Genomic DNA, 16,061 nt, shown 5'->3' with positions numbered 1-16,061 from the left:
ATGTATATAACCTGCGTTTATGTCTCTTAAAAATGTATTTTTAATGAATAAGTCATTGTGCAAAATTCAATCATCCTCTCTCCAGCTCCATTTCTGTCACCCAGTCCATGTTTTCCAACTACTGAATCTTCTTCTCTATTCCCAACTTTTGCATTCCAGTCACCCATTATTATCAATGCATCTTGACTGCATGTTCGACCGATCTCCGACTATAAAAGTTGGTAGAAACCTTCTATTTCCTTTTACTTGGCTCTGGTTGTTAGCGCATATATCTGAATGATAGTGGTATTCACTGGCCTTCCTTACACGCATATGGATATTATCCTGTCACTCACAATATTGTACGTCGAGATGGATCTAGCAATGGCCTTATCTATGAAAGCAACTCCATTTTTCCTCACCTTTTCATCTCCAGAGTAATATATCATATGATCATCCAACTCAAAATGCCCCATTCCAGTCCATCTCATCTCCCCAATGCCTTGTATGTCAATATTTATGCTTTCCATTTCTTCCTTAACAATATCTAATTTTCCTACATTCATGGTTCTCACATTCCATGTCCCAATCACTAGTGTCTGCTTACAACTGTTCCTCTTCCTTTGTATTTCCAAACCTGAAAGCTCAGCCTCATTTGCCATTTTCATCTATATGTGTTCTGTTGTACATAGGGTTTTTGAGGCCTGCTTTTCAGAAGTCAATGGCCAATTCTTCTTCCTAGTTTGTCTTAATCTGAATGTTCAGATTTAGAGAAATATCAGACAGACAAGCATTTACAGAAAAGTGAAAGATATGAGAAGAATGGGAATACCAGAACACTTGACCGTGCTAATAAGAAACCTATACTTGAACCAAGAGGCAGTTGTCAGAACAGAGCAAGGAAATACTGCATGGTTTGAAATGGGGAAGGATGTACGCCAGGGATGTCCTGTCTCCATACCTTTTCAACCAGTATGCAGAAAAGATTATCTTGGAGGCTGGGCTCTATGAGGAGAAATGTGGGCTCAAGATTGGTGGAAGATCTATCAACAATCTGCGATATGCAAATGATACAACCCTGCTTGCTGAAACTGAGGAGGACCTGAAACGCTTGCTGTAGAGGGTCAAGGACGGCAGCCTCCAATATGGATTGAAGCTCAATGTCAAGAAGACAAAGATTCTCACCCCTGGACAAATTGGTAGCATCAGAATGGATGGTGAAGAGATTGAGATTGCTCACAGCTTCAGTTTGCTTGGCTCCACAGTCAACACTCTTGGCACCAGCAGCCAGGAAATTAGAAGACTATTTCCACGGGAAAGTCTGATGTTAGGGACCTCTCCAAAGTACTGAAGAGCAGTGGTGTATCTTTGGAGACTAAGGTGTGTCTGATGCAGGCCATAGTCTTTGCTATCACTTGTTATGCATCAGAGAGTTGGACAATGACTAGGGAGGATAGAAGGAGAATTGATACCTTTGAGCTGTGGTGCTGGAGGAGACTATTGAGGGTACCATGGACTGCTAGGAAAATAAACAGATTTATCCTGGAAAGGGTCAAACCGGGCTGCTCCTTGGAGGCAAGGATTCTAAGGCTTCATCTAACATACTTTGGATATGTTTCAAGGAGGGACAGGTCTTTGGAGAGGGACATCATGCTCGGTAGGGTGGAGTGACAGCACAGAAGGGGAAGGCCCCGTATGAGGTGGATTGATTCAGTGATTGGGGTAATTGGGATGGGTGTATCGGAGACGGTGTGATTGGCACAGGACAGAGCAGAGTTTAGGGCTGTTGTACATAGGGTTGCTATGATTCGCAAGCGACTCGACAGCACATAATAACAACAACAACTATATATGTGTACTATATATTTGTACCATGTGTTTTGTTCAGAGAAAATCAATATGACCAAGTCAGATATGATCTAATTCTTTATGGAAATTTTGTTGCAAAAATAGAGTCACAATGACATAATTTCAAATATTTTCTTAATTAGATGTCATCCTAACTTTATTAAGTGTTTTATTGTTGTTGTATACCATAGAGTTGGAACTTCAGTTTTTTGACCCCTTTTTGGGTTTTCAAAAGCAGGAGGAGATTACCCATCTTAAATTCATGATATTAAAACCACTTCTAGGACAACAAGGAATGTGAAACTTTAAGGGAGAAAAAGAATTTTTTAAAAAAAAAGTAGAATCCCAAAGCTGAGTTCTGCAGTGTAAATACAACAACTTAATCAACAAAATATTCATGTAAGGGAAGGATTTTAGTATATTTCCTGAGTCAGAAAAATAGAGTACATGAGTAGTAACTGATAGGGTGATGATTAAAGGATTCATTTCTAACGTAATGGTCAAAAGATCACACGTTTGAACCAATCATTCACTGCATGGGAGAAAGATGTGGCAGTCACTCTGCTTCTTTCAATATATACTTTAATAATATTTAGAAGTGGTGGGGAGGGCAATTATACACTGTCTTATAGGGTCACTATGAGTCAAAATCAACTTGACAGTCACTTGTTTATTCTTTAAAAAAAAATAAGGTAAACTAAACAGTTACCTTGAGGTTTAATAATTCTGATTATCAGGATAGAGTCTTAAATATTTCTTATCTGCAGTGATAAACATTATCAAACAAGGTAAACATAAAACTACTTATAAATGAATAGCTCAGGAGTTGGAATAAAATATGAACAGAAACTGGACAGCATAAATTGAATATTGTGCAGGCTTTCCCAGGGTAAGGAGGGTATAGAATTATAGAAATATAATTCTGTCAACAAATTCCAGCAGCCATAAATGTAAAGAGATACAAAACAATGGGCTATGAGCAAATACAGGCAATCGGGATTTTCTATTGATTGCTTCTAGTTTGTTACTTAATAGTAAACATTCATTTAAGGCAAAGACTTTGTCTTCTAAACTAATAGTCTTTATTACTTGGGCATTTTAATGGCTCACCTTCAATGTAACTAAATTATTCTTACATTCCAAAACAGTAGAACGGAGTATCCTACAGCTAGGGAAGTGGGGTTTTTTTTCCATCTTCTTCATGGAGTTGTGTTGTCAGTGCCAACCCAATGCCACTGACAAGTAAACTTGTATAACTATGTTATGTTCCATCAAGTCATGTGTATGAAAAACAAGAAATTGTCTATATTACCAACTAACAAGAAAGTTTTCCCATATATGGAACTTACCTTTCTGTAGTTCTATGGAGGGCATTGGAGAGGATTTTAGCTGAATATTTTCTTTATTAAATGCTGTAAGAAATTATTGTAAATTTACTTAATTAGGTACAGGTATTATAATGGACCCAAGAGATAGTATAATAATTTACAACAGTAATCCATGCCTATCGCTTCAGAACTGACTCATCATAGCCGACCATCCAGTGGGTTTACAGAAGCTGTAAATTACACGGAAGGAGCCTATCAAGAATTGCACTGCCAATCCAAAGGAAGAGGCTCACATCCATCAGTTACTGTGCGAAAGAAAGATAAGAAATCTCCTCCCATTCACTTTTAACCCTCCAAAAACCACTGGAGGGTCAGCAGTGAGTCAGTTCTCACCCTATAGCCACAACAACAGAGAAACTTACATTTATTCAGTAAAATTCCTAAGATAATTGTCAACAAAATACATATTATTCCTAGGATTCCAGAAATCAGCCTCCATGGAGCAGTCTGAAACACTGGAAAGAAAAAAAAGAGAGAACAAAGGCTTAAAACAAAGGGACTGAAGTTTTGTTTTGTTTTGTTTTTTCATTAATTTTAATAAACATTTACAGAGATTTTGGATTTCCATTCATTCATTTCTGTACTTTCTCCCTGCCCACTCCTCCCCACCAGTTCGCTCCCCTCTCTGAAAAGAAAAAAAAAAAAATTCCTTCATTGGTATACAGTTCCCCCATCCCTTCCCCTACCCCAAGCCCCACCCAGTACACTTCTCTATACAACCTTAATTCTGGATTTCTGTGCTAACCATAATAGATTTTTAAAACAGAAATCAAGTAGAAATTTTCCGAAAAGACATTGTAACTCTGTAATTTGGTCAATGAAATATTAGAAGACACAGGCTTTCCATTCAGTCTTCACCAATGCCAACATTTTTTACGTGATGTGACAAAAAACTGCACTGCAGTCTAGAGGCACACAGTCCAAATCCACCAGTTGCTCCACAGGAGAATGGACATTCTCCTTCTGTAGAATCTGCGGCCTTTGAAAATACGTCAGCTATGAGTTAGTTCTGAGTAGACAGCACGCAACAACAACAACTTTATTTTTCAATTATTCATAGAACATCTCTGTCTCTAGAAGACAGCAAATTGATACAGAAGCTTCTGGAATAAGAAAAGAGGACTAGATTTCAACTTTATTTTGTACTTTCGTAAGAGATATTTACATTTATTATTTAAAGATGATAAAAGAAATAAAACATATAATTTCTATTAGGTAGTTTTTAAAAGTTGAAATTCCAAGTAAAAAGATGAAAAATCTGAAAGAAAAGGATGGTTACAAATTATGTGTAAGTCAATTATTAAATAACAAAATTAGGAGTTTGGGAGGGAGGAAAATAAATGTGCATGAAAGAATGAAAGCCAATGTCTTTGTGAACCTTCTCTAAGATATCTTTTTAAATGTGCTAAAAGGAAGAGTAGTCCCTTGTAGCCTTTTATGGAGTACTATCATAATTAATGTATATGAAATTAAATGTTTGTGAGTTATGGGCTTTCACATAAGCAGGCATAAAATACCCAATTCTAAGGAGTGAGTTTGACTAACATCAACTTGAGTGTTCTTCATATTTCTGCTAAAGAAATTTCTGTAAAATAATAGTTTGATTTACAGGCACAAATTATAAAGTTCAATTTATGGATATAAATTGTGGTAATAACATGATCTATTGCATGCCACTTGAGCTAATGCAAATTAAATATCATTAAATTTTAAAAAAAAAACAACACCCAAATCTTTTTCTTCCCACAGTCTCAGAGTGATTGTGTATCCATTTCTTGAGCAAGAAATTAAATTATAGTGTGCGTAGATATTGAGTCTTTTCATCATTGTCACTGACACTAACATTGCTTGTGAGTATATCTTTGGCTATTCTTAGGGTAAGCTCTGTTCTGAGAAATGTCTGCTAGCGCACAGCTCTACACACATGTCACAGTGGAGAAATGAGCCAAAAAATCTCCTGGACCTGGTGGAAGAAGTTCCACAATAAGTATACAGTTAATAACTGGATCTGAGTTCATTTCCTCATACGTTAAAGTATAATATATAAAGAATCTTTATTATGAGAACAGCACATACACTTATCCAAAATTACTTCCTGTTACCCTGACACAAATCAAACTGAGGTAATACTGCATTACCATTAGCAATCCCTCAAAGTCTTTTTCTTTTAGTTAATAATAATCTAAGGGGTCAAATTATAAAGCTGTAAACCTGGATCATCTTTGGATGTCAAATCACAACACCCTGGAAAACCATCGCAGTTTTTTTAGTTAGGTAACTTACAATCAGAAAACTAAAAAACAAAAGCTCAAAAGCAAGGTCAGTTTAAAAATGTCCACCGTTAATAATTTCTACTTTTCTTGACGTGAGCCACATCAACGAGGTATCTATCCTGGATCTCTCTCTATATATATCATATGGAAGGCACACATACCTGCCATGAGGAGTGATGCTCCAAATAGATGGAGGGAAGGTCTGAGGTGTGTTTTTTGGAGAAAGATGATGCTAGATCACAAAGCTGCACTGGAGGCTATAGGACTTGAAACTTAAATATGAAGAAATTTAAAATAAAAAGAAAAAAATGTGTATTTCAATGATGTTCTTGAATCATCTATTGTTGAGTCACATGTGTGTAGTAGGAGCAATAAGCAGCAAAACTACCACTTTCTAACCTGTTCCAGATAGCACAAAACAGGAAACTATCACTGTCCTTTCATTATATTAACGCTGTGACCAGCACCAAAAAAGTAGAGAGAGGTTTTTTAAAAATGTTTAAGTATCAAAGATATCTAAAAGTACTTTTGGGAAAAAATACACTAAAAAAAAAGTAAATCTTAATATAATAAAATTTCTGTACAGAATTTTTCTATTTATATCATAATAAATATTTTCTTTGTGCAGAACACAATTTAAAGTGATTTAAATATACTCATTCGAATTATATATTGGTTCATATTTACAGCATGGCTTGATAAGGAATATATTCTAGTCTTGATAGATGAAAAAGTGAAGTCTAACAGGCCAGGTAATTTGCCCCATGTCCCTTAAATTTAAACCCAGGTCATATTATTCCAGAGCACTCATTAAATATTTTTCAAATAAATTCTGATGCTCTGTCTTTATTTTCTAGAATTTTTATTTTCTTTTGCATAAACTAGTTAATCTAATCTTCTGTAATTTTACATTTCTTATCTCTACCTCATTAAATCAACCAGAACAGGCAAAAGTTTAAAAAGGTAGAATCAGAGAGTGTTATCTCATTATTGTTATATATTCACACTCATACATATACATGAAAATTATCCAAAGATGACTGGAGCAGTACATCAACAGTGAACTGCCAGATGTGCAGGCTGTGTTTAGAAGAAGTGGTACTTATAGGGATATTATAGCTAATGTAACACGGATCTTGGCTGAAAGGAATGTATATCTGTGTTTCATTGACTATGCAAAGGCATTTGACTGTGTGGATCACAACAAACTGTGGCTGACTCTGAGAAGAATGGGATTCCAGAACATTTGATTGTGCTTATGTGAGACCTATACTTGGAACAGAACAAGGAGACAATGCATGGTTCCAAATTTGGAAGGGTCTACGACAGGGATGTATTCTGCCTCCACATCTTTTCAATCTATGTGCAGAATAAATCATCTGGGAGGCTGGGCTGTGTATGGAAGAATGTGGCTTCAGGATTGGAGGAAGATTCATCAACAACCTGCATTATGCATATGGCACAGTCTGCTTGATGAAACTGAGGAAGACCTGAAGCACTTGCTGCAGAAGGACAAGGACTGCAGCCTTCTTTATGGATTGAAGCTCAACATAAAGAAAAAAAAGATTCTCACCAGTACGCTGATTGGCAACATTATCATAGATGAAGAAGAGACAGAAAACATTAACAGCTTTAGTTTGCTTGGCTCCACCATCAACACTCTTGGTACCAGTAGCCAGGAAATCAAAAGATGAATTGCATTAGGACAGTAGGCTGTCAGGGCCCTCTCTAGAGTACTGAAGAGCAACATCAGTCTAGAGAATAAGGTGCACCTGATACAAGCCATAGTCTTTGCAATTTCTTGTTATGCATCAGAGAGCTGGATGATGACTAGGCATTACATAAAGAGAATTTATGCCTTTGAGCTGTGGTGCTGGAGAAGAGTGTTGAATGGACTGTCAGGAGAACAAACCCATTCATCCTAGAAAGGATGAAGCCAGGCTGCTCCTTGTATACAAGTATTTTGAGGCTTTATCTGACATATTTGGGGCATGTTGCAAGGAGGGTCCAGTCCTTGGAAAGGCACATCATGCTTGAAAGGGTGGAGGGACGGAGAAAGAGAGGGAGACCATCAATGAGATGGATTGCTACAGGGACTGAGGTAATGAGGGTAGGTGTGTCAGAGTAAAGTTGGCACAGGATAGAGCAAGTTTCAGGGCTGTTGTACATAGGGTCACTATGAGTTCCATGAAACTCGATTACACACAACAACAACATACACATACACATGCATACCCTCAAAGTGAAAGAAGTAGAAACTGAATACTTTTCCATTGTTTTTCTATGTTGTTTGTACATTCACAAACACTTATGAAAGTTTATAGGTGTTCTAAATCTTCTTCATCAGGTCTAAGTGTTTCACTCAGATTAGCTTTGAAATGTTTGAGCCTTTCTCTCCAACAATCTGGTACCTTGATATCTCTTGAACTTTACTGCTGTGGTTCTATTGTCAATTGCCTTCAAGTCAAGCATAACTCATAGCAACCCTATGAACAAAAGGTCTGAAGCCCCTCTACAACTAAAAACATTTTTAAGTTCACTGAGTTTCCAAAGGCATGTTATTTAGGAAGTGGATGCCAGTCGTGCTTCCAAACCCGTCATAGAATGTTATTGGTTAAGTCACATAGTGACCTTATGTATAACAGCTCTGAACTTTTCCCTGCTCTGAGCCAGTCTCAATAATTCTGGCACACCAATCCCCATCACACCAGTCACTGTATTAATCAATCAATCTCATCTGAGGTCTTCCTCTCCTGTGCTGTCCATCCACCCTTCCGAGTATGATTTCCTTCTTCAAGGCCCAATCTCTCCTGGCCATGTGCCCTAAGTAAGGAGGCAGAGCTTCAAAATCCCAGCCTCCAAAGAGAGACTTGGTTTCATCCTCTCCAAAGCAGAACTATTTGTTCTTGTAACCCTTAATATTTGTGGTTGTTTTTGTTGTTATGTCTCATTGAGAGGCCTGCAACTCATAGTGATTGTACACACAATAGCTCTAAACCATGTGCGATACTAAAGTAATCTCATTGTCTGTGACACACCTATGCTCATTACCCCAGTTACTGTATCAATCCATCTCATCCAGGCTCTTTCTCTCATGTGATGTCCCTCCACCCTTCCAAACATGATGTCCTTTTCCGAGGACTGGTTCCTTCTGGCAACATGCCCAAAGTATGTGAGACAGAAATTCAAAATCCTTGCCTCCAAGGAGCAGCTCAGTTCCACCCTTTCTAGGATAGACCTTTTTGTTCTCTTGACAGTCCATGGTATGCTCAAGACTCTCATCTGCCACCACAAATCAAAGGTGGTGATTCTTCTTCTATAATCCTTAGTCACTGTCAAATTTTCTGATGCACAGCAAGTAATTGTGAAGACCATAGCTTATAACAGGTGCACCTTAATCTCTAGACTGACATCATTGCTGTTTAGCACTCTAGAAAGGTTCCTGACAGTAGATTTTACTAATTCAATTCCTCTTTTGATTTACTGACAGCTGGTACCAACAGTGTTAATTCTGGAATGAAGCAAGCTGAAATTATTAACTATTTCAATCTCTTCTCAGTGTATCATGATGCTATCAAGTGGCCCAGCAATGAGAATATTTGTTTCCTTAATGATGAACTTCCATCCATATTGAAGATTATAGTCCTTGACCGCTGTCTACTCAGAAGGCCTCAGGTCCTCCTCAGTTTCAGCAAGCAAGGTTGTGTCATCTGCATAATGCAGATTGTCAATGATTCTTCCTCCAATCCTAATTCCACATTCCTCCTTATAAAGTCCAGCCTCCTGAATGATCTGCTCTGCATATAGATAGAAAAAGTAATGCAAATATAAGATGAATCCCTGATGTACACCTTTCTTGATTTTGAATCATGCAATGTTTCCTTGTTCTGCTCTGATTGCTGCTTCCCGGTTGAGTTATAGGATTGTCATGAGCACAATCAAGTGTTCTGAGATTCCCATTCATCTCAAGATTAGACACAATTTATGATCCACACAAAAGTCAATGAAATAAAGATAGGCATTCCTTTGTTACTCTCTGTTTTCAGCTAAGATCCATCTAACATTGACTATAATGTTCTTAGTGCCCTGACTTCTTCTAAACCCAGTTTTCACATATGGCAGTTCTCTGTCAATGTACTGTTTCAGTCATTTTTCTATAATCTTTAGCCTGCTGACCTTACTTGCATTTGATATTAGTGATGTTGTTGATATCCCTCAAGTCAAGCACAACTCATAGCAAACCTGCAAATAAAAGATCTGAAGCCTTTCTTTTTTTTTTAATTTTTATTTTATTTATTTATTTTTATTAATTTTAATAGTGGTTTTGGATTTCCATTCATTCATTGCCGCAATTTTCTCCCTTCCCACCCCTCCCCACCAGCTCGCTTTCGCCTCTGAAGAGAGAGGAAAAAAAAAAAGGAAAAAAAATTCCTTCATTAGTATACAATTCCCACATCCCTTCCCCCTAGCCCCCCACCCCGAGTACACTTCTCTATGCAACCTTAATGCTGGATTCCTGTGCTAACCATAATACTCAATCATATATCACCTCTAATCTGCTCTTTTGCTTATCTGTTTCAATACAGTATACATAATTTATCCAGTTTTTTCTGTCATACCCCAACCCTGATGTCAGACCCATTCTACAACAGTGACACCATGCAGTATTTGTCCCTTTGTGACTGAGATATTTCACTCAGCATAATGTCCTCCAGGGTCACCCACTTTGAATAATATTGCATGCATGAGTTCCTTGTTTTTCAATGCAGCGTAGTATTCCATTGTGTGGATATACCACAGCTTCTCTATCCATTCGTTTGTTGATGGGCCCTTAGGTTGCTTCCAACACTTTGCTATTGTAAACAAAGTTGCTATAAACATGGGTGTGTATATATCTGCTTGGATGGCAGACATGGTCTCTCTGGGGTATATTCCCAGTAATGGGATTGCTGGGTCAAATGGTATCTCTATTTGCAATTTTTTGAGAAAACGCCTCACTGCCTTCCACAATGATTGCACCATCTTACATTCCCACCAACACTGAATAAGAGTTCCAGTTTCTCCACATCCTCGCCAGCATTTGTTGCTTGCTGTTCTGTTAAATTTTGCTATTCTTACTGGGGTGAGATGATATCTCATAGTTGTTTTTATTTGCATCTCTCTTAAAGCTAGGGAAGAAATGTTAAAAGTCCCTAGCTCTAAGCCTTTCTATGACTATCATCATTTATCAAAGTTAACAGTTTCCAGAGACACGTTGTTTAGAAAGTGGATGCCACTCCTGCTTCCAATATATAAGGGATATTGTTTGGTAACTTCCACATTCTGTCAATACATTTTTTTAGAATGGGTATAAATATTGATCTCTTCCAGGCAGTTGTCCTGGTAGGTTTCTTCCAGACTTCTTGGCACAGGTTGGTGAGTGCATTCAGGGCTGCATCTGCTTGTTGAAATATGTCAATTGTATGACATCAATTCCTGGGGCCTTGTTAGTTTTTTTTCTTTTATTTTTGCAAATTCCTTAAGAGCAGCTTGAACTTCTTCCTTTATCATCATTACCTCGTGGTTCTATGCTGTTTCATTAATTTTTCTGTCAGCCAATTCTTTTTGGTATGTGACTCTGTGTAACCCTTCCATCTTCTTTTCATGTTTCCTGAAGCATTCAGCACTCTGGCCATAGCACCCTTAAATATTTTAATTTGAGGTTTGAATTTTTTCTTTAGTTCCTTCAGCTTACAAAATGCTAAGTGAGTTCAGGCATTTTGATTTTCCAACCTCAGGTCTTGGCACATTTCATTATAGTATTTTCCTTTATCTTCCCAAGCTACTCTTTGAAATCTTCTGTTCAACTCCTTAATTTATTTATTTCTTCCATTTGGATTCTCAGCATTCAATTTTGCTAGTGCAATATTCAGTGTCTCTTCAGACATCCATCTCAGTCTTCATTTCCACTGTCTTCCTAAAGACCTTTTGCATTCGTCATGGACAATAGCCTTGATAGTCTCTCACAGCTCATCTGGGCTTTGTTCATTAGTGTTTAATCCTTCAAACTTGTTCTTGAGATGGTTTTTAAATTCAGGTAGGATATACTCAAATTCAAACTTTGGTTCTTATGGATTTGATGTCATTCTCTTTAGCTTCAGTTTGGGCTTGCATTTGAGTAGTCGATGGTCTTTCCCACAATCAGAACCAGGCCTAGTTTTCATAGCTAATACTGAGCTTATTTAACAATTTTTTTATAGATATAATCAATCTAATTCCTGTGTAGACCATAAGGTAAAGTCCACTTGTATAGTCACCAATTATGTTTCTTATAAAAAGAATTTGCACTGAATTTTTAAAAATTCTGTCACTCTATCTCCAGCTTCATTTCGTTGACTGAGTTCATGTTCTTCAACAACCTGTCCTGTTCTCAACTTTTGCATTCTGTTCACTCATTATTATTATTGGATCTAGGTTGCATGTTTCCAACTGCAGAAGTTGATAGAAATAATTTATTTTCTCCTCTTTGGCTGTGGTTGTTGGTACATATAATTGAGTGATAGTGGTATTAACAAGTCTTCTTTGTATGCATATGGATGTTATTCTGTCTCTAACAACATTGCATTTCAAGACATGTAGAAATGGTCTTTATAACTATGAATGCAACGTCATTTTTCCTCACCTTTTTATCTCTGGTACAGTAGATCATTGGATTGTCAGATCCAAAATGTCCCATTCCAATCCATTTCATTTTGCCACTGCATAGTACTCAATGTTTATGCAATTCATTTCTTCCTTAACAATGTCTAATTTTCCTACATTCATACTTTTACATTCCACGTTCCAATCACTAATGACTGTTTACAGTTCTTCCTCCTTTGTGATTCCCAGTATGAGGGCTCAGCCTCCTGTGCCATAGCTACTAGTCTAATCTAAGTCTACTCTATTGTACATAGAGTTTTGAAAGTTCTATTATTTCACAAGTAGATGGCAAATCCTTCTCTCTGATATTGTTGTTGTTGTTCTTAGGTATCATTGAGTCACCTGTGACTCATAACAACACTTTGTACATTAGCTCTGCCCTATCCTGAGCCAATCTCACTATCTCCAACAGATCTAAGCCAATTTCTCCAGAAATTGAGTCAATTCATCTCATTCTGAGTCTTCCTCTCCTGTTCAGTCCCTATACTCTTCCAAGAATGATATCCTTCTCTAAGGACTGGTCCCTCCTGGCCAAAGTATGTGAGATGGAGCTTCCAAATCCTTGTCTTCAGAAAGCAACTTGGTTTCACCATCTCCAAGACAGACCAGTTCATTCTCCTAGCAGTCCTCGGTAAGTTCAATACTCTTCTCCAGCACCACAACACAAAGGCATCAATTCTCCTTCTAGCATCCTTAGTTATTGTCCAGCTCTCTGATACATAGCAGGTAATTGTGAAGACCATTGCCTAGATTAGGAGACTTTAGTCTCCAGACTGATATTGTTGCTTTTCAATACTCTAGAGAGGTTCTTGACAGTAGACTTTCCCAGTGCAATTAATCTTTTGATTTCCTGACTACAAATGCCAAGAGTATTGATTGTGGAACCAAGCAAGCTGAAATTATTAATGATCTCAATCAATGTCTTCTCTGTTTGTCATGAAGCTGCAAGAATCTTTATTTTCTTGATTTTGAGCTTCAGTCCGTATCCTTGGACTTTTACAGCAAATGTCTCATATCCTCCTCAATTTCAGCAAGTAAGGTTGTGTAATCTGCATAATGCAAGTTGTTAATGAGTTTTCCTCCAGTCCTGATGCCACATTCCTCCTCATAAATTCCAGCCCTCTAAATAATCTGTTCTGTATGTAGACTGAAAAGGCATGGAGATAGGATGCATCCCTGATGCACACCTTTTCTGATGCTGAAACACTCATTGTTTCCTTACTCTGTTCTGATGATTAACTCCTGGTCCAAGTGTAGGTTTCACATTAGCACAATTAATTCTTCTCAAGGTTAGCCACAATTTGTTGTGACCCATACAATCAAATGCCTTTGCATAGTCACTGAAACACAGACAGACATTCGTCTGGTACTCTATGCTTTTGGCCAAGATCCATCTAACCTTGGCGATGATATCCCTAGTGCCATGGCCTCTTCTAAACCAAGCTTTCACACCTGACAATTCTCTGTTGGTGTACTATCCCAGTCATTTTTTATAATATTCAGCAGGACCTTGTTTGAGTGTGATATTAGTGATATTTTTCAATAATTTCTACATTTTGTCAGGTCACAATTTTTTGGAATGAGAATAAATGTAGATCTCTTCCAGTCAGTTGTCCAGGTAGTTGTCCTCCAGATTACTTGGTATCTGTTTGTTGATATATGTCAATTAAAATTCCATCATTTCCTGGGGCCTTGTCTTTTTCCAAATTCCTTCAGAGCAACTTGAACCACCTCCTTCATCACCATTACCTCTTGATCATATGTTGCTTTATGAAATGCTTCTGTGTCAGTTAATTCTTTCTGGTATAGTCAATCTTTGTACTCCTTCCATCTTGTCTTGATACTTCCTGGGTCACTCAACATTCTGTCCTCAGCATCCTTAAGTATTATAACTCAAGGTTTAAACTTGTTCTTCAATTCCTTCAGCTTAAAAAATGTCAAATCGACCAGCTACTTTCTAGAAACCTGCTCTTTTTGAGAAATCTGCTCTTCTTGTGAGACCCACTGTGGGGGTTTTGCTCTGCTGCAAGACACCAAGGTCTGTGTAACATGGCTGGCCCAGAAGCATCTTCCAGACACTGCTGCCTTTATGTTTGTTAAAGACTACAGCCATGCCCAGGCACACTCACATACTGGTCAGCGACAGAATCACTGCCTACCTGGTTGAGGGGCTACATTTTTAGACTGCAATCCCACACAGAGAACTAGACTACTACCCCTGTCATCTGGAGACCCCATTGTCCTGGAGACAACCAAGCTGTTGCCAATGTTGTCCAGCACCAGGAGCACCAATAGCACAAGAACTTCCGGTGAAACACTGCTGTGTAACGATACCATGTGGGATTTTTTTTAAACTCAATCAGAAAATGCCAGGTGGAAGCATGGTTTCAGGAAGGCTACAGTCATCCTGCTTCTGGTTGATTATTCTTCCCAAGAGGGGAGCACCAACATACAAGTCCATCACAAACCATTGTCATACACTGGGTCCTTATATAGTTACAACAACCTAGTACGTACTAAGAAAAGACTCACATAATGTCAAGAAGGTTGCAGTCCGCCTCAGTTAAAATAAACCTCCTAAAAAGATGGACCCAATGAATACTCCAGATTGAGAGAGCCAGAAGAAACACATTGATATGGAGTTATTTGAACAACTACATAAGAAGATGCCAATGATGGAAGAAACAATGGAAGTCATTAAGAGAACAAATACACCTGAGATAGCAATGCAGAAATAAAAATTTTGATGACAAGCAATTTGAACATCTACCAAAGAAAATGGAAAAAGAATGGAAGAAAGAATTGACAGTGCAGATAAAGACATACAAGAACTTAAAAAAATCATCACAAGGCAGAGAAGGTACATCCAACATAGTACAAGAAATAACAGAAAAGCATAAAAATGCAATCAAGAATATTAAGACAGAAGTGGCAGGAATGTCCAACACACTGGTAGGACAAAAAAGTTGAACTGAAGAGATGGGGAGTCAGTTAGCTGGGAGACAATAGACTCACTGGAAACATACTAAATATTAGAGATAAGACATAAAGAAAATGAAGGAAACATTGGAATTGTGGGACGACATCAAAAGGAACAACATACATATGATTGGAATTCCAGAACATGAGAGTGGCAGGGAAGTCAAGGAGATAATTGTGGAATATGTACTAGAAGAAAACTAACTTCCCTGGTATTTTGAAGAATGAGAGAATCCGCATTCAAGGAGCACAGTGAACACCAAATAGACTAGATTCAAAAATAAGAACATCAAGACATAATAGTCAAATTCTAGAAATTAGAAGATAAGGAAAACATACTTAAGAACAGGTCGAGAGAAACAACAGTCACCTACTAAGGGGAAACAACTACATTAACTTCAGTTTTCTCAGTAGAAACCCTTCGAGCAAAAAGACAATGAGACAGCACATACAAATAGTTGAAAGAAAACAATTGCCAGCCAAGGATCCTATACCCAGCAAAGCTCTCCATCAAATATGAAGGAGAAAGTAGATCCTTTACAGAAAAGAAAGAACTTAAGGAATTTGTGAAAACAAGACCAAAACTTCAAGAAATTTTAAGTGAAACTTTTCACACAGATACACCAAAGAGAAGTGGATGGAGCACAGTAACAAGAAACAGCAGAAAAATAAATAGCAAAATAGAAAAAGTAAAACTTTGCCTGACAATTATCACATTTAATGTGAATGGACTAAATTTGTCAATCAAGAGAAAAAGAGTAACAGAATGGATGAAAAAAACAAAAACAAAAAAAACAAAGCCCACCAATATGTTGCCTAAAAGAGACACATCTGAAAAATGGAGAGAAAGACTCAAAATCAACAGTTGGGAAAAATATCCCAAGCAAATTGCAACCACACACACACACACACA

General features: G+C 37.6%; 1 protein-coding gene across 1 annotated transcript in view; it reads right to left on the bottom strand.

The window, feature by feature from the left end:
* The window catches only part of LOC102871758 (natural killer cells antigen CD94-like), an 18,266-nt gene extending 3,760 nt beyond the window's left edge, over positions 1-14,506 (bottom strand). The window contains exons 1-3 of the mRNA XM_006888450.1: positions 14,329-14,506; positions 3,578-3,670; positions 3,177-3,239 (exon numbers count right to left, since the gene is read on the bottom strand). Coding sequence (XP_006888512.1) covers positions 3,177-3,239; positions 3,578-3,670; positions 14,329-14,506 — 334 coding nt within the window. The remainder of the gene's footprint in view (positions 1-3,176; positions 3,240-3,577; positions 3,671-14,328) is intronic.
* Positions 14,507-16,061: the final 1,555 nt, after the last annotated feature.

The sequence above is a fragment of the Elephantulus edwardii genome, unplaced genomic scaffold, assembly GCF_000299155.1.
Source record: "Elephantulus edwardii isolate Elephantulus edwardi_28Jun2011 unplaced genomic scaffold, EleEdw1.0 scaffold00067, whole genome shotgun sequence".
In the NCBI taxonomy this organism is placed as follows: domain Eukaryota; kingdom Metazoa; phylum Chordata; class Mammalia; order Macroscelidea; family Macroscelididae; genus Elephantulus; species Elephantulus edwardii.
Note: the sequence above shows the minus strand (reverse complement) of the source record. Positions and strands in the feature narration are given on the sequence as shown.